At 38.4% G+C, this 20082-nt stretch overlaps 1 protein-coding gene across 1 annotated transcript; it reads right to left on the minus strand.

The window, feature by feature from the left end:
* Positions 1 to 889: 889 nt before the first annotated feature.
* Positions 890 to 18226, minus strand: LOC145497985 (uncharacterized). The gene is made up of 3 exons (XM_081477859.1): positions 17852 to 18226; positions 14454 to 14855; positions 890 to 2426 (listed from the first exon to the last, which is right to left on the minus strand). Exons 1-3 carry the CDS (start codon positions 17892 to 17894, stop codon positions 2077 to 2079), a joined length of 795 nt encoding a protein of 264 aa, XP_081333985.1. The 5' UTR covers positions 17895 to 18226; the 3' UTR covers positions 890 to 2076.
* Between the last annotated feature and the right edge of the window lie 1856 nt (positions 18227 to 20082).

The raw sequence follows: 20082 nt of genomic DNA on the forward strand, positions 1-20082 counted from the left end.
TAAATTCATGAGTCTGTTCGCTTATTGACAATGAAAATTATCGAATGAGCGCGCGAGAATTTCAGCATTTATTGTAAAATTCGTTTTACCTCTCGAAGCTTGTGTCCCAGAAATGGTTTGAAGGTCAAGGTTTTGCATAACATAGTTTGCCTTTCTATTATAAATTAGACAGGGAACTCGAAATGATCCCGCAAATATATATTGAGTACAGACGCTTTTGTTGTCATGATGCCGCAATATCGGGAATTTTGTGTTAAAGAAAATATTTTTTTTATATTTTGAGATATAAACCCCTGCTATGATTGGGTATGAGGCTTTACAGGTCAACAAAATGTGCCAAGTTTTCTCCCGATATAATACAAGTTTTGATCGGCTACCGTTCGGGTGACTATTTTTTGTGTGTAGATGCGTACATTTTGTTACTCCATGGTTGCATCACTAGATCTTTTTTTTCTGTGTATGGCTAATAAATGAACTAAATTTTAAACCTTTAATCAACTAGCGAGGGAAAAAAAGCTAGAAAATGAGCTGGAGTATCAACTGAACTGCTGACTATTTGCAAAGTTAAAAAGGGTTATGTAAAAGAAATTTAGGTAAAAGCTTCCCTTAAACCAGCGGCTCAAAACAGTCGCGCCAATCCCGTTTCCAACAGTATGAAGTGACTACGCGTATTGCTACCCCTCTCCTCTCCCAACCCCCCCCCCCGGGGGAGATGAAAGTCCACTGCAGATTTTATATGGTCCAGGCGCCCTAGCAGTGTGCTTGTACTCACTCCTGGGAGGAAAGAGATAGCGTGAGAGTAAAATGTCCCAAGAACATAACACAATGATCTCGGCCAGGGCACCGTGTCGGTCAAGTAATTCATGGCTGCCAAAAATCAGAGATCTAAACAATAATATGACAGCTTTCAAACCCTTCTAGACCGATAACATAAATGAGTGTCACGTGGTTCGCATTTGAGTTATCAGCATTTGAACATAATTTCAAGGGTGTGTTTTATATGTTATACTGTTTCTATGACAATAACTGATGTCTCTAGGTAGAAGTTTTATTTGACTCTTACTTGAGGACGATATTGAAAATTGTTCACCAATAACTGGACATTTGTTTGATTTAAATTACACAGGTTCAAGGTTCAGCGCTATAATCTCAATAGGCCATGTTCGTATTCTCGGTATTGGACTGGAACTAGCTTGCAACTGAGGTTAATGCGGGAGTCTTTTCAAATGCAAATGACATTAATTTCTTTTTAATGATATTCCGCCCCATGAGCCTCCATTGCAAGCTAGTTCCAGTTCAATACCGAGAATACGAATATGACCTACTATCCGTACAATTTATGGCGATCAAGTGGTCGGACTGAATGATTTCATTTACAGACTCGAACAGTACGGATTCAAAGAAGAAATTAATCAAAAGGTGTTAAATGTAAGGACATTTTTTGTTTTTTTTTTTCAATAAAAGAAAATTACAGAAGACATGCCATCTTGACTTGAAGTGTGTAGCCAGGCTACTCTACAGATAATGTCACTCCTTGTGACTGCACCACACCAGGCGCGAACATATAATGTTTTTTTTTTTTTCATCTATCGGTTGTTCTTACTTTTATTAATATTTATAATATTCATCTGCACTTTTGCCATTTTTCGTTGCAAAATGAAGCACTTGAGCCATCCCGATTCTTGTAAGTCTTGTAATACTGTGCGCTTACTCGCTACTTTCAGTCTTATCTAGCTTACGAAATGTGTTGCTTAGCAACATCAATGAAGTAATCGGCTGACAGCAAGATTGAAATGAAGATGGGATTCTTATCGAAGAATTTTCTCATTCCGCGTAGGAACCTGCTGTTGTACTTTTCTTGTTTATCACGTGTAGTCTTGATCATTCGTGACCGAGCGTGTTAGTGTTGAAACGTTTATGTAAAATTATTTAGGTCTCACAGTTCATAATTCTCGCTCTCTTTCAACTTTCGTCTGCCATCAGGATTCCCTTCACCACCTCTTGCTGCCCAGGCTGAGACAGTGGGGATGAATATCTATTGTTCACTAGTTCCCCGCAATTCGTTGGATGAACTCTTTACTCCACAACAGGCGCAAGATTTTCCCGCGCTAAAGTGCCGTGCGATTGCGATTGTTTCCTCTGATTTTTGTAGCATGAAGTCCCTAACTCTTGCTCTGAAAATGATTGCTTGCGCGTGTTTGTTCTTTCCACCACCGGAGAAAACTGAAGATCTATGTGTTCCTCTTGTGTAGCCGATGCGCCGCTAGGGCGGTTCTGTTCATTTTCTTGGTTTTGACATTCATTAGTGTTTTCTTCGTCACAATTTCTTCTCTTTCTTTTCAAGTAAAGAGTTAATAACAACAAGATCATCATTAAACCAACAATGGTAGACACACCGGCAATAACAAGTACTATTGGTGGAGAATCTGCGATGGAAAAGAAATGAAGATAAATCACAAACGATGAATTTCAACCTAGCTCCATAGGAACATCTGACCGACTCCCTAGTAACTGATACTGTTTAGTGCCAGGACCTCCTGAAACTAAACACTACTATCATGAGCAAATACCATTGACAAGGAGCAAAAGGAAAAACTGCTTGTGGATCTCTCTCATCTCGCCCACTCGTATGTTTCATCGCATCAACCTTCAGGATTTTAAAGGAACTGAGAAAGAACAAGGACATAGTTATACTTAAACCTGACAAGGGAAATGGCATAGCTGTCATGGACAGGGACGCTTACGACGCTTATGTCAATCCTTCAAACGTGCAGACCGGCCCGGTCAGCTCTGATGGAACTTCTACACATTTCTACAAACTCCCTTATTTGGCCCTTTCTCTAAAGTTGCGCAGATTAAATTAAGACAGCTGTTTAAACGTTATTACAAAACTGATGTAGATAGCAAGTTAGTGCCGTGCCGCAGAGTCTCCGTGCGCGTGTCGCTTATAAATTAACGTGTGCTGGCTGTAATGCTTGCTACATTTGCGAGGCCACGCCACATTTGTACACGTCTCCGCGAGCACCTTGTGTCGGACGAGGCTTCGCATGTTTACAAGCACTTGAAGTAATCAGGGACTTGTCGTGACTCGTGCTCTGCAGAATCTTTCACGATTCCAGATTCTGCGGCCTTGAGTTTTCAAGTTAAGATAAAAGAAGCGCTGTATATTAAGTGGGAAATTCCAACTCTAAACTAACAGCTGAGGCATTTAGATTAACCTCTTTCCTTCTACTACTATTACTACTACTACCACTACCACTACCACTACCACTACCACTACCACTGCCACTGCCACTGCCACTACCACTGCCACTGCCACTGCCACTACCACTGCCACTGCCACTGCCACTACCACTGCCACTGCCACTGCCACTGCCACTGCCACTGCCACTGCCACTGCCACTGCCACTGCCACTGCCACTGCCACTATCACTGCCACTACCACTGCCACTGCCACTAGTATTGCCACTGCCACTGCCACTGCCACTGCCACTGCCACTGCCACTGCCACTGCCACTGCCACTGCCACTACCAACCACTACCACTGCCACTGCCACTACCACTGCCATTGCCACTGCCCCTGTCACTATCAGTGCCACTGCCACTGCCACTACCACTGCCACTGCCACTGCCACTGCCACTACCACTGCCACTGCCACAGTCACTGCCACTACCACTACTACTACCACTTCCACCACCACCACTAGATCATTGGATAATGCAATTCGAAAGTTTTCATTGGCTTAGCCATCATGGGTTATGAGCCATTATACCATGCTCTACAAATATGGTAAGCGTATGCGTGAATATTTGGGGCGTTTTTATTTTTCTTTTAGTCTAGTTTTCTATAATTTGGGAGCGTTTTTAATAAAACAATTATTCCACTCGTGCTTGTTGGATATGAGATGATTATAGTCATCTATCATCTCATATCCAACGCGCGCTCGTGGAATAATTGTTAATTATAACACGTTTAACTGTAATGGAGAGAGGACACGAGAGGATAACTAAGAGAGTTGGCTCTTCTTCAGTCAAATGAATCGTTTTAAATCTATTTATGGTATGCGTAAAGTAGAAATGCGGAGAACATGACTTGGTCACGCTCAGGAGAGTCATAAATGCTCTAACAGACCAAAAAAAGAAAACAAAAACAAAAAACAAAAAACACTACTTACAATGAAAAATACTTACAATACAATGCTACAGTACAACATTTATCTACTACTTACTTGGTTATAGTTACAGTACTTACATTCCAGAAAACTTTTTCCCTTCCCCCGATTGTATGCATATGATATTATTTAGGCACGATTAACCCCTTTTATAGTTTTTACTTGGGCTTCCGTAGGAAAGCCCGAGTCTTAAAGTGCTAGCGTTTTGGTCGCCAAAAGGGGGATCATGGTCCTAGGCGTTCCATGCGTAGACCATGGAAACTGGGAACGAGAAACGCGACATAGCTCGCTCTCCGTGACAGAATGCGGTGTTTTGCGAAGAACGTTTTAGCAAGAATCGCGCCTTATACATTCATCTCACATACAAAGATGTCGATCGTTTTCAGAAAGGGTCGGTCCACGAATTATATTGCTTGAAAGCCAGCCAGGTAAGCTATGTTCACGCTCGAAACGTTCTCGTGAGATAACACTGAACTGAGCCGATTGCGGTATGAGTTCAATCTACGAAAACACTGGCAAAAAATAGGCAGTCAATGACGGTATGTGGCTACTGCTGTTATTATTTAGAACATTGCAGTAAAACAAATCATACTGCAATGAAACGAGCTAAATACGAAAACGTTTTTGGACTCGTAGTTCATTAAAAACGTGCGACTTGTTACTTGCATCGCGCAAAATATGTCGATCTCCAAAGTTGTAAAGATAAGACTTTCGGTAACTTGAATTAAATATCTTACCTCCAAGTTAGTTGGCTTTCTAGTAGGGTGCAGGAAAAAAAAAATAACGTGTGAATTTGGAGGCACATTGTGCGGCAGAATTAAACCCTCGATTGTGCGGGGAATTGTGCGGAATTATTGACGAACCAATGTTCTTGTCAAGTCCTAAGGAAAATCTGCATTAACGATAGCTTAGCCAGTTATTTCACTAGTTGTTCAAATATATTTAGCGGTCTTAGCAATTGCCAATTCTTATTCTTTTAGAAAACTGTTTCTGACTGCAAAAGAAAATCATGTTGCGTGACATGAACTAGACGAGCATGAAACCAAAATAAATAGCAAAACAGAATGCCGCATCTTCCCTTATAAATGAGAGTCCTTTTAGCCCATGGATGACGTAATTTACGTCATCCATGAGCTTAGTAGGCAGTCCAATGGCACTCACTCACTCATTCACTCCATTCTGATTAATTTATTCATTAAATCCGGATTAAGCATTTTTCTCCTACCTCCCCTGCTAGGTATTGTTTTTGTCTCAAGGACTACTGGGGATATGTGTGATTGGGGATATGTGTGATTGGTTTTATGGGGGTACTAGAAAGGCGTAAATTTTTGTTTAACAACATGGAGGAACACGGCACGGAGGTCGGAGATGGGTTTTTGTTCGATCTGTAAACAGGGATTCCTTCGTGGGTTGAAAAATGGAAACTTTTTACGCTAAGGAACACTTGCTACGACAAATCGACGATCCTTGCATGGAAATCTTGAAAGCTGCAATGTCTATCGACCGTGGTCCGAGGACGAATCGACGGAATCGTTTAAAAATGTTTTAATATCACTCGGAGGAGGAATGAAATGAATGCCGTGTTGTATGGAAGCTAAGGTAAGTCTTCTTGTTGTATCGTTTTTTTCTTTAAAAACTATGTCTATGAGAACACTTTTGCGTACTAGTAATATTAGATTCTTTCGTTCAGAAACTGCTCGATTCCGAAAGTAGTTATCTGAAAAAGCACTTCTAAACACAAAAGAGCTGACGTTCGCCATTTTGTGTCATTGTTAGATGTTGCCTTTACAGAGTTGATTTCTGTCTGTTGGCGATTTATATTACCGATCAGTAGTATGGTTGTAGTTTGTACTGGAAATGCTGATAACAAGTCTCTCGTGTATATATCCAGCCTCGTATAGCTTTGAAGAAGCTTACGTCGAGTTCAAAATAAAGGTTAGTAAGAAAGTTGAAAGTGAAATGAGCAGACTAAGAACACAAGCAAGCCTTGTTCCTTTGGCAGAGTGTTACAGACCGACAATTCATCCCAAACAAAAACAATCTTGTTTCAGAATGTTGGATCTCTCCACCTCTGGCTCCACCTCTGGCTCCACCTCCACATACATGATGTGCGAAGTGAGTACAACACTCAAAAAACTGATGTCAACATTTTTGTTGAATCAAAACTTTGCTTGTCAGATAGAGATGATGCATATCAGCTTCAGGAATTTACGCTTTACAGACTTTAGCCAGTCTAACATAAGAACTTTCTATGGAACTGCTGTGTACCTTTTAATGTTTTGAATTGTATTAAATTCCATACGGATGTAACTTTAATAATTTAGAAATTACTGTTATGGTTTTAACCCAACCAATTCCAAATATTCATGTCATTGGTATCTATCGTTCGAAAACTTAAGTTACAATTTCACAGTTAATTCATGCTCTTACTCATCTACACAACTCAGTATTAATAGAACCTACAATTCCAACTGTACTGCTTGGGGATTTCAATATTGATCTAATGTAGGCAAATACAGAACAAAACGCTCTAATGAAATATCTTATAACAGACAAAGGATACACTCAGTTGATTAACCAGTATACTACTGACTACCATACACAGATAGATCATGTACCCCAAATTATGTGCACAATCAGTGGGTGATCATCAGCCCATTTATATAAATTTCCGTGAAAGCTGTTTGAATATGTTTCACTATGTATATCATACGAGATCATTATAATTAATTTAGCTGAAGGTGAAACTTGACATACCAAATAAGTATCTAAAGGTATCAAGCAACTATTTGAATCACATATAGAAAACAGTCAGAACATTTATTGGCAGACACAAAGAATGGTTTGAATTTCCTGAGTGTGCTTTTTATGTTCCTAAACTCCTAGTCCTCATAGAGTTTCAAAATATATTATTACATGTAACTCTACCAGAATTTGGAGATGCTATGTATAAGAATAAATTTTTCAGGTTAAAGGAATTATTTTAGCTCCAATGTTTCTTGAAGGAAAGCATGCCATTCATAACTAGCATTTTCTTTCTTAAACCCTTTCCAGAAAAGCAAGAAATATCACTTGGACACCACATTTAGGTAAGTACCCTATTTTTATTGGGGTTGGGTACGGAGGCAAGGGAAAGGGTAGCAAATTAAAGATCTACATCTGTAATGTTTCTGCATTCATTTTTATACCCTTTTAAAATATGTCACTATTATCTTTATTGTGTATTGCAGGTGAAGCAAGTTCTACTATTGTGCATATGCAAATAACCCAGAGGAACACTGTGGTAACAACTACAGTATACTATGATATGCAAGCGACAGTAAGCAGATGTTAATAGTAACAACACCATTACTAATGCTATATGTGTTTATCAGCTGCCAAAAATAATAGCAAAAGACTTCATAGAAACCGGTTTTAACGACACAAGTCACCCTTAAGACTTCATGGAATTAATCTGAGAATTACAGATAAATGTGGAACACTCCTACTTAGGAAGGGAATAAGATGCTTTTAACACTTGTGTTAGCTGCCACTTGAGCTGTCGAAACTCATTCTTTGCAAAAGACATTGGTTACAAGTACATAAAATGGCTCTTCAAACTGCACGCCGTAAATCCTTGAATTAGCGCCCGGGGCGCTTATTTCATATTTAGGAGAAGACGAGGGGGCGCTTATTTGACTGAGGGGGGCACTTAATGAAGTGGGGGCGGTGGTTGTGCTAATTCGAGGATTTACAGTATAATTACGGAGTTGGAAACACTTTGGAACTTTGTCCATGTAGGTTTCTTAAAATTAAGAATGTCGACAAGTGAAATCCACCTCAACTCACTACACCTGTCAAAACTTAATTCAGAACCTACAGCTTTACAGTGGAATACAGAAATACACCTTCAACGTAAAGTTAGCAGCTCCATATCGTGTTCATATACATGAACATATACATGTTGAGAAACATCAGTCTTTTATATTAGGACTACAATTAAAGGAAAATCATCATCATCATCATCATCTTTATTTAAAAACACGGTAAATACATCAGGCATTAGGAAAATACTAGACTCAATCATAAAGGAACACAAAAATAGAATATGTTAATCTCTCTCTATTAATTAAATACAAATCTTGCAATGTTTATTTGAAGTATAAGCTATCCTAACTGTTTCAGGTTATACCTGTTGAATTTTCATTCAATTCTTAAAATGGTTATCATGCTGTACTTCTACTACATGTGTGTCCTGATGCTGTAAAGGGATTATGTTATTTACAACTCAGCCAAAAAATGTATAATCTGATCTGCATGTATAGGAGTCTGTTGGCTACAATGTATCCTCTTAGCTTTTATGTGCTACATTATGGTAGTCAGTATTTCAGTGGACTTAAAAAGAAAGAAAATGGTCCTAATAAAAGCAGTGTTCAACTTGATTTTTGTTGTTGTACTCTAGCTGTTGAAATCTATTTCAAACATGTAATAAATAATTATTTATTTTAAAACGATTTTACCAGAGAACGAATTCAACCACCTAAAGGATATGTGTTAATAAACAACCATATTTAGACATCAAAACCTATCCATCACATATGACCAACTGATGTTTCTTTTCCTGTTTTCCACTGCAGTACCAAGAACAACTCTACAATGATCAATTCCTCTTCTCTTTGAATTCAACTACGTTTTCTTCATTCATCCAATAGGCCATTTCCGAGTTGCCATTTGCCTCTTTGTCAAAACGAGTCTAAGTACAAAACCATTCATATGACTTCCGCCTACAGGTTCATTAACTCATTTTTATGTGAAAGGTTTCGCACGAAGACTCGTTTTGAAACAGACAAAAGGAAACATTCATCCATGAGCTGCTCACAGGAGCCTTTGATTAAAAATACTTCTGCCTTGATTCAATAAAAATATGTAGCTTGAATATTTCTTCATAAACTGCGTTAAGGGTCGCAAATTCTTGGAAGTTATCCGCAAAATACACAACTTGAAAGTTTATGCAAATTATGTGCAATGCAATTTGAGCCTAGTCACAGGGCTGTTATTTTCCCGAAGGAGTTTATCATGATTCGTTTTGGCTCTCTCGAAAGGGATTATTCGCTCTCTAAAGGAGATATGACTCTTAAAAAGGGTTTAAGATCCCAACACGGCAAAGATGTTCAGCTCCACAATTTACTGGGATCGCCACGACCAGGAAACAAACTTCGTACAATTTCTGCTAGCATGTACAAAGTAATCGCCATAAGTTGTACAAAGACCTCGAAAATTCTTTGCAAACAACTTCTCCATCAATGCGTAGACAGCTGTGCTTCATTCTTGAACCAAAATGGTTTAAACTCACAACTTGCGATAGGATGAGGAGGATACTCAACGAAGCAACTTGAATAGTAAATATCTAAGCGGAACCCTTGTGCTAAAATATCCTGATTCTTTAATTTGCTTTTATTGTGTCCAATACGCGTTTTCGTATAATACGATTTGATACTGTGGTACGAAGCCCGAGTAAACGCTCTTAGAGTTAGAGTTACAATAACCTCTTGGATTTCTACCTTACTAGTTACCACATGCTGTTACATAATGCTGGTGCACACTTTTTAACGACTTAATGATTTTGTTTCTTGTTGATCTGAAATATTGTGTCTAGATTTGGGGGAGCATGCTCATGATAAGAAGTCACAGTTCATTTGAATAGATTCCATTTCGAATTGTATTTCTTAACAGTGTTTGTCTTATAAGCATAACATTTTTCGATTTCCTGAAACTTAAGGAAAGTTTGTGAAAATATTTGTAAATTCGGGAGGGTATTCTTTATTTTCGATGAATAAATGTGATATCTGCCAATTAGAGGTGCATGGTGTAGAAGTATATATCCTCTGTACTATCAACTAGTCCCAGGTAGATGGTAGGGTCAAAGAAAAGTTCTGTGGCTTTATCTGATGCTGTATCAACCAGTGTTGGATGTTTGCAAATGGTTTGAACGAATTCACAGTCCCAGAAGAGATGAATCAGGCTTTCTTTTTTTTGTTCACAGAAAGTACACATGTCTGTTAAAGAGATACCCATTTTATAGAGATAATCAATCGTTGCAATTCTTCTGTGAAGAAGCTTAAATTGGAAAGTCTGAGGTTTGGTTTCTTTCGTGCAATAGAAAGGCAAAATTATGACTTATCCCATTCTATAAAGTTTTCGTAATTTTCGCAGTCAGCTATCCATTTACTTTGGCTTTTATCAGGTGATGAAGTGATTCCTTTGACAATTAACTTATACGCTTCATTGTAAAAGCTTGAGGACGATAGTAACTTTTGACTACGAGTAAGTTGGTCTTCAGAGTTCATCGTAGCCTGGTCCTGAAAACACTTTTTTACTTTTGCTAGGGCGGAGACTACACCATAGTACTTTAAAAAAGTAGTATTAACTTTGTAGCGAGTTTTAAAACCCTTATACTTTAAAAAGTCAAACTTTTGATCTAGCAAGTCTTTGGCCTGATTAACTCCCGCACGAGACCAATCAGAATAAAAGATTGGCCGGTTTTCAATTCTTTTAAGGGAGTTGTACCAAATTGGCGCATTGCCGAAGTGTGTTGGGTTTTCTTCATGGATTAAATTTGACCAGATTTCGATTACTTCCTTGGTAAAAGAGTCCTGAATGTTTAAACCAGCTACATCAGCTTGCTTCAAATTACCAGTCAGAAGTAATTCACCGTCGTGTTGTTCAATAAAAAAAGTCAAAAAATAGTTTCCATTTTGCTTGATTGTTGTCATCAAGATACTTCTTTACTCATTTTGATTTCAGAGCATGGTTGAAGGATCGAATGTCTAACATTTTTAATCCACCATCTTTACATTCGTTTAACATCACACTTCGTTTAATTTTATCCCTCTCCCATCCCACAGAAAATTGTACAGAAGTTGATGTATTTCTTTCAGATAAGATTGCGAAGATGGCAAAGATGACATGATGTAAACAAGCTGAGATGCAGCTAAGCTTTTAATAACCGTAACTTTCCCTAGCAGAGTTAATCTTCTGAGCTGCCAGCAACTTAAGATTTTAGAGATTTTTTCCTTCTTTTCCTGGTAATTTGGCATGGCAGCTTCTTCCTTGCTAATCGAAAACCATACTCCAAGGGCTTTGACCTTCCGAGAACTCCACTTGATGTTTTGATTTATTTCTAGTTTATCCGTTCGGTTTTTAAAAGATCCAATCCAGAGTGCCTCGGTCTTCTCGTAGTTGACTTTTAGGCGTGACAATTTGACGAAGATATTAAGAACAGCTTCGCCTAAATATCAACTAGACTTGGAAATAGCGAAAAAATCGAATTTCTTCAAACTCGCCCACAATGAAGCCCTACGGGCACTAGTTACAAAAATATTGTTTTAAGTTCGATAAATCAAAAAGTATTTTTTCCGCAATTTTTTCGTTTCGATGCCCCAAATCGGCCAAAATCCATCGAAAATGAGCGGCATATTCAGAGGCTCGTAAACTCAAAAGCAAAAATCTTCATTACAAACTGAGTGCACGTCGTATTTGTACTTCCTTTCTTGTCTATTTAGAGCTAAATAGATCGTGATTTGATTAGAACTTAAATATTTGACTTATTTTTTAAGTTAACGACCCAAGACAGCTTTACAAGAGGTCTACATTTAGCCTATTTTCAAATGCTAAAAAGGCGTTCTGGTACACGGCTTTTCCCAAAATGACTAGTTTGGTCTGAAAGAGCATTGTTTCTTCTTCAAATTAGTGAAATAAAATTTTTGGGTAAATAAAATCGCGAGCGCTGAGATAGCGAACTAAATACAGCACTTCTTCCTGAAAACTTGACCTTTGACCCGAGCGTAACGAAACCGATTAGTGCAAGAAAACCCGGAAGAAAAGCAAATGCTTCGTTATTTTGAAACAATTTCTAGTGATATCTCTCCGAAACCATGATTGCAAGAAACTATTTCCAGCTATGAAATCTTGCAGGGTCAAAGAAGGAGCTAAAGGGCGCATTTTGACACAATAACTTTGTTTGCTGAGAATTGAAGTCAATGATCGTTAACGAATTCCAGTGAAATTTGCAAACTTGAAGTATGTTAGCCGATACTTACCTGAATATTTATATTTATAGAAGAGTCGTCTTCTAGGAGTAACCTTCAAAAGAAGCTGGACCCAGATTTGGAAACCTTTAAAAGAAGAAATGTTTAATATTCCGTGACCTGCCCGATGTTATAAATTCCATGAACATGCCAACCGCATGTTTGTCGTAAAACCAACTGAACTCCACTGACAGTTTCCATGGGCAACCCCAAGATAAACAATTCCCAAAAATGTAAAGTGAAATTGGCTGTCTTCATGAACAGTTAGAAGCTAGAGTCAAGTTCCATTACCTTTAAAAAGTGCTTGATTTTATTTGTTTGCGTCGACTTTGTTCACTACTCTCACGTTCGAATGCCGCGAATCGGTCATGCCAAAACAGTGCAGACCGTGCAGACTGCAGACACTTGTTTGGGCTTTTCATTGTGACTCTTTTTTTTGGGTCTAGTTACAAAATAGTGTTAAATATATCTGAAAGTTTGTCATTTATCCACAGGCTGCACAAGCGCAGTATTTGACTTTTGATTCAATAGACAAACGCGTACAAGACTGTGTATGGGAAACTTACTCAGTGTGCACGACCGATACTACGCAGTATGCGAACGTGACAGTAACTACTGAGTGAACAACTTAGAATCAAGCCCTTTTAAAAGGTAATGGAACGTGACTCTAGCTTCTATAACTGTTCATGAAGATAGCCAATTTCACTTTACATTTTTGGGGATTGTTTATTTTGGGGTTGCCCATGGAAACTGTCAGAGGAGTTAAGTGAGTTTTACGACAAACATGCGGTCGGCATGTGCATGGAATTTAAGCTAATTTATAGCAGCGGGCAGGTCACGGAACATTAACATTTCTTCTTTTAGAGGTTTCCAAATCTGGATCCAGCTTCTTTTGAAGGTTGATCCAAGAAGACGACTCTTCTATTAATATAAATATTCAGGTAAGTATCGGCTAACATACTTCAAGTTTACAAATTTCACTGGAATTGACTGCAATTCAATTCTCAGCAAACAAAGTTATTGTGTCAAAATGCGCCCTTTAGCTCCTTCTTTGACCCTGCAAGATTTCATAGCTGGAAATAGTTTCTTGCAATCATGGTTTCGGAGAGATATCACTAGAAATTGTTTCAAAATAACGAAGCGTTTGCTTTTCTTCCGGGTTTTTCTTGCATTAATTGGTTTCGTTACACTCGGGTCAAAGGTCACGTTTTCAGGAAGAAGTGCTGTATTTAGTTCGCTATCTCAGCGCTCGCGATTTTATTTACCCAAAAATTTTATTTCACTAATTTGAAGAAGAAACAATGCTCTTTCAGACCAAACTAGTCATTTTGGGAAAAGCCGTGTACCAGAACGCCTTTTTAGCATTTGAAAATAGGCTAAATGTAGACCTCTTGTAAAGCTGTCTTGGGTCGTTAACTTAAAAAATAAGTCAAATACTTAAGTTCTAATCAAATCACGATCTATTTAGCTCTAAATAGACAAGAAAGGAAGTACAAATACGATGTGCAATCAGTTTGTAATGAAGATTTTTGCTTTTGAGTTTACGAGCCTCTGAATATGCCGCTCATTTTCGATGGATTTTGGCCGATTTGGGGCATCGAAACGAAAAAATTGAGGAAAAAAATAATTTTTGATTTATCGAACTTAAAACGATATTTTTGTAACTAGTGCCCGTAGGGCTTCATTGTGGGCGAGTTTGAAGAAATTCGATTTTTTCGCTATTTCCAAGTCAAGTTGATATTTAGGCGAAGCTGCTCTTAAGTAGCAAAAAGGATCTTTCAATTGAGGACTTTGTACCGTCCAATATAAGCGTGGTATCATCAGCATACAGGCTTATTTTGCATTCATTGTCCGAAATTTGAATACCACGAATTAATTTATCTCGTCTTACTGCTACCCCCAGGATTTCAGCGCATAAAATAAGAAGGTAAGGGGACAGGGGACAGCCTTGACGCAGACCTCTACCTAGATTAAAGAAATCTGAAGACCAGCCATTGTTTTGTATACTGCTGCTAATGTCAGTATAAAAATGTTAATGAAATATAAATGTTAATGAAATATTACTTCCTGACAGTGAACTTGAACTTCAAAAATGCTACGCTCCTAAACTTTGCCACAACATCTTATTCAGGTTCACACATACAAAGCAGTGCTTGTAAGGGAAATCTGTAAATCGTGACATGAGCTCATGTCACGTAAAATCAATCAGCCTCACCTCTCACAGCTCTGTATGTCGCTTTGAACTTCACTGACCTATATCGACTTGCTTTGAAGCTCACCCGCATTTGACTTCCAATAGTAGAAATCTTCTCAGGTCTTGCGTGACCACAAAACAATCCAAGCTGCTGACTGTCACGGTGCACGCCGTCACGCACTTCTAGATAACTTTCGTCCTCCGTCGTAGAGCATGGCTGCGAGTTTCCAAAGTCGAAGAATATAAATTCCAGTTCAATAGAGTATTTTCTTGCCACGTAGATATACCACGTGCATTGAATATCGTCAGTGAAGAATTCTGGATAGCCAGGACTTGCGAGTTCGCCCTTCTGGGCATTCATCTCAATTTGACTGTTTTCGCCTGCTGTGTTATTTTTTGAACAGTTTGCAGAGGCTCTTTTCACTGTCAACACACAAAAAAAGTTGTGGATAAGGTGTGAAAAAGTGGGCCACTTAACAAGTGATGATGGTGGTATGGAGAACAGAGAATAAACAAATGACTTCGCGGATTACTGTAAATTACACCGCAGAGCATGTTGAAAGAGTGACTGAGTTGCGTCACGTATTCTTTGTTTGTTTTTCTATATAAAAGGAAAAAAGAATTATTAAACATCACACCACATCTTCAGCTAGTTAGGAAACGAATATTCTCTCATCCGCGAACCAAGGAAAATTAACTATACATGTATTTATAGCCAAAGATATTACTTGTGTATTTCGTGAAGAGAAGTTTCTGGTTATTTCGATCATGACAAAACAAATGACAATGACAAAACATCAGTCTTGTGAGCCATTGTAGGTGGATGCAGTATTGTTTCTTTTCGTCTGTTTTTAGTATTTTGCGTTATTTATATCCGGTGCATGAACGAGAAAACCTTTCAGTCTGAAACAAAAACACAAGGCTTAAATTGTCCCAAGATCCCAACAGGTGTAAATTCTTTCATCTCTCCCATTCCATGTGAACAAACCAAGAAGACTATTGCCTGGGTTTCCAACCCCCCGCCCCCTTCCCCGCACACAGTTAAATTTTTGGCTATTTCTCATCTATCAATTACAATTTCAGCCCCTTTCTTATTTATGAGTGGATTTTTATTATCAATCTCAGATGTCAGCTATCAGTTAAACAAGCCCGTTATTTTTCGGCTGGCAGTTAAATTTTTCACCGATATTCCACTATCAGTTAAAGCCCATCCACACCGTCTTATATTACAGGTTACTGTAGCCTATCTGCCCATTATTTACAGAAGAATTCCCAAGTTAAGGTGAACAGGTATTTGTTTTTAAAACAGAAATGCTATTCATTCAAGTCAACTCTCGATAATTAAAATTATCGAGGGCACGATAATGAACTAAAAGGCAGAAGTCAGGTCAATTATCTAGAGGATGTTTAATTTATCTTTATTTTATTATAATTTTTTAAGGTCAAGCATTTACCAAAAAAAATGATAACGTTGTTTCCGCAAGAGTCGCCGACAGCTGTCAGATAATCGGCTTTGCGGTTCCACTAAGTTGTCGTTTTCTTTTGCCAACTAAAATCTTCCTTACATGTCTTAATGCTGCTCACACGCAATTCTTTTAAAAATCTTGTGTAACGATCATTCTCTAAGTTCTTTATAGCATCATAACAGATAGAAGTAGGAAGGTGATGAGAATTAGGAAGCTCAAAGAATAATATTTTTGCAAATCTTTGCTTTGTTAAAAGATTAAAAATCGCTGGAAAATTTCGAGCATTACTTTTTTCCTGTTTGAAGGTAGAAAAGGGAATTGGAAAGAAGGATGGACTACCTACAGTCTTGAGTCAGTTTGAGAAAATTAAAAGTGTACCTTGTCTATCAACCGAAACGACTCATATCGGTGTGTTAATGTTCTAACAGACCCTTCACTGGATTGAATAATATATTCCCTTTACTGACTGTCGCACGATTCGTTTATTGTCGGTTCTGATATTTTCTTGGCACACCATTCTTCTGTTAATTAATTGATTAATTGATTTTCTTTATTATATATCCATCGCCTATCATCTTAATAAGTGAATTAAGTTTATCCTAAAGGAGAAATTAAAGAATAAATACGTGATATCGAAGTTATATATTTTTCTCCCGATAAAATGCAGCGTTAAACGACTGTATTTAGAGGTCGGGACATTTCCTTTATCGATTATTGACAAAAATTCTCAAGGCGCCAAACAGCCGCAAACATGAGTAAAGGAAACCTCATTTTCGATTCAACTTACACAACCTATTTCGTCAGAGCAGTAGGAGTGCCTGTAATACTCGATTCTCAATCAGTGAACATGTGAACATAATTTATAGGCCATTTAACTGCAGACTTGAAGACGGCAGTTAGCTAAGACAGCCAAATACTCCGCCAGTCTCACTACCCACGTCTATGAAAAGAAATGAGATCCCCGTTACTGTTTTGAACTATGACAATCACTAAGGTTTTAAATATGCCAGGATTTATGTTAAACAAAAAGCTTGGAGTCTTCGTGAGAGATAAATACAGCTAAGTGCTTCTCTTGAAGATGGCGTTTTGACGCAAATTAAACAAAAGTGTAAAGAGAAATGCTGAGAGCATTTTAGCAACGGTGAACGAGATAGCTGTTCCCATTTGCCATTACCTAGCAGAGTCTGAATGGCACCAGAGTAAGTTTTGATTTGCCTAAACCCCGTGTCTTATTGTCCGATATCACGTTCTTGGTCAAACAGTCAAATTTCGGTATTTTTGGCAGGAGATAAACCTTAAATCTTTTGCCCTATTTCATCCAGTAAGTAGAACGTATTCATTCGTTTATCCTGGGTGAAAAAAAGTCCGGGAAACAGGAAAACGTTACTATTTCCTGTTTTTATCTGTTTGAAACACTCACAGACCGCAAATGACTCTCTCAAAGGAACAAAAGCGTGAGAAATAGCGATTTATCTGAAACTGGCCTAAGTGGCCATATGTTGAAAACTTTCCAGCTCTTCGATGTTCGTGTTACTACTGAGAAGATCTTGAACTACTGTATTTCAGTCAGATGTGCTCAAGAACTCGGAGATTTCTCAGTTGACTCCGTGTAAGGTCATACCAAGCAAGATCACTGTGTTGTTGTAATTTTAAAACCATTGTTTGCCTACGAAATTCCAAAAGCGTTAACTATAGCTAAGCAACACTTGGTGTTGTCAAAAGCGTGCTTGTTTGAAACAAAGAAACGGAGTTTCAGTTTAATTAACGACTGATGCGTTATAACTCTAATAAACTCAGCTGATCAATAATTTTGTGACCTCTTCGAAACCTGTTCGCAGCGTTACGTTCTAGTGTGTTATCTATGCGTAGGAGCTCGAAGATTATGATAACCTATGGAAGTCAAAGAAGCACGCTCTCAAAGCGAAATCACCATTTGAATGAGTCAGTACTTACTCAAGCTGATCACGGCAAGAATGAGAAGGAAATGAACATGCATCTCTGGATATTCGGCGATTCGTGGGGAATTCTAGGCTTATTGACTCCTTGCAAACCATCTGGCCATAAGAATCGCTGCCTCCAGAGACTTCATGTCGCAGAGAAGGTCACAGAAACTCGATCTCCACGATTAAACTCAAAAATAACTTCTTTCACCTATGCAAACAAATTAGGCAGATTGTTTCTGGAGACCACCACAGGGCGAAGGACAAAATTTAAAATTCTAATTGTCTTCAAGTTGACAGCGACAAAATAGAATTTCAAACATCGCGTCATATAATGCGACACTCGTGGTTACTGGATTTCAGCGGATCAAGCGAAATGTACACCTTAACTCAATCACCAACTAGCAGCGCACAAGAGCTTTCTCTATTTTCCGTTTTATATGTTTGACAGGGTGACCATCAACAAGTTGACATGTCTTGTAATGCCAAAAATAGCACGCTTTTTAACCTCAATTAAGAATCAAGTCCTTTATTGTATTTTTAATATACTTTTGCTTATCTCAGATCTCCGGCAGTCGTTTTGCAAAGTTTGTCATCGCGAGTTTGCCATTAAGCTCTTTGTTATTGTTATTATTTTTAAAGAGATTATTTGATTCGACATCAAAGATGACGAAAAGTCGAACTTCAAAGCTGCCGAGGAGATTTTAAGAAGCTTCTTTTTCTTTCTTAATCCAAAATGAAAAGATTGTTTAGTCTTTCTTGGGGATTGTGTGAATGCAATATTCTTACGTTGACCAACTTTAGCTGGCCTGACTGCAATGAACTCGTTCTCGAGCTTTTATCGAAGATTGTGGAACAAATGTCTTGAACTGTGACAATTTTAGGTATGTCAAACTCTGTTTAGGTTGCCCGTAGATCCATTTCACGGTCTTCATAATAAACAGACCGGTTTTACAGAATTTTGAAATACGGTGCTGAGTGCACTGTCGAAAACACTCAGTTCGTTTTAAAGAGAGGGATAATGAGTTTGCTCAGAGCAAAAAGCGTGCGGTCAGAGTTGTGCCAAAAAGGACTTTTTTAACAGAAATACCAGGAGTTTTTAAATTCGTTCCATTAAACCGCAATTTGACAGCAGTCACATCAGTTCTACACGCTACAGAGTTAGAGCTAATCAAAAACATATTAAGAATGACGTAACTGTCAGTTAGTGATAAAGGTGCGCGAGGTGTGATTGACGCTGTATGTCCACAGACTTGAACGCCTGGCCTGAAGGCCGGATATATATCCCGATTGGGTTTCAGCCCAGAAAGTTCATTTATGCTCAATTATTACGGCTTCCTTTTGAGTCTTAACTTTAAAAGTACCTCTACGACTTACTTTTACCGTGTAAGATAACAGTGGATTCAGCCCAAAAAAATGTCCCGGGGGATAGCGATCTCACGTAGATGTTAATGAAACTTTAGCCAGAAGAATTCTACCGATCACTTAAGTCATGTCCCCAGAAATTTAGCTGCTAGGAAATTTGTAATGGGGCTAAATATATCATTTGGCTGAATTTGGGTATATGGTATTTCCGATATCTTTTGCTCGACTTTCTTAGTCTCGACATAAGATTCAAGATGTCATGAAAGTGTTCTAAGCGAAACACCTGCATAGGCGGGATTTAAGCCCGGGTTGTAATAATTTGGGATGCTAGATTGTAAACCCACCAAAGTTTTTAGACTTGTTGTTGTTTTGGAACTAAGCAACGAAAGCACGTTTACTTCTTCTAAAACCGTTTTTTCTTCAGTCACATCGATAGTATATGGATAAAATCATTTCGTGACTTTCAAGAGCCCTGTCACTGGAGTCTCATCTCTTTCTTAATCCGCAGATTTTGACTGCAGAGCTCCTGTGGGGGGTACTCCCCTAAAATACCTGTAGTAGTATATGTCACTCGACGGCGTTGGGATTTTGGGACTCTAATAAATGAATGTTTGTAGCGGTTGATGCACTTAGCTACAACTAGTTAGTTTTCAGGCATGCCACTTAAACTTAAAGAACGGGGAGCGAGAATGGAGAATCCAAATAGGCCTCGTCCAATTGAAGTTACCTTTTGCTTATCGTTTAGGGACCGTTCATTTTTTATGAGGGAGGGGGGGCTGGTGGGATTTGGGAAGCACCATTTAAAAATCGCATGACCCCCCCTCAGCTTACCAATTTTTTCACATGGCCCCCCCTTATAGCGGACATTTTTTGGGATGA

The sequence above is a fragment of the Orbicella franksi genome, chromosome 9, assembly GCF_964199315.1.
Source record: "Orbicella franksi chromosome 9, jaOrbFran1.1, whole genome shotgun sequence".
Lineage (NCBI taxonomy): Eukaryota > Metazoa > Cnidaria > Anthozoa > Scleractinia > Merulinidae > Orbicella > Orbicella franksi.

Bases quoted from the DNA above. Each gene is read 5' to 3' on its own strand.
- LOC145497985 (XM_081477859.1), bottom strand. From the start codon at position 17,894: ATGCATGTTCATTTCCTTCTCATTCTTGCCGTGATCAGCTTGA. The intron at 14,856-17,851 runs GTAAGTACTGAC...GTGTGTTGACAG, and splicing joins TCTTGCCGTGATCAGCTTGA to TGAAAAGAGCCTCTGCAAAC. The intron at 2,427-14,453 runs GTGAGGCTGATT...TTTCCATCGCAG, and splicing joins GACATACAGAGCTGTGAGAG to ATTCTCCACCAATAGTACTT.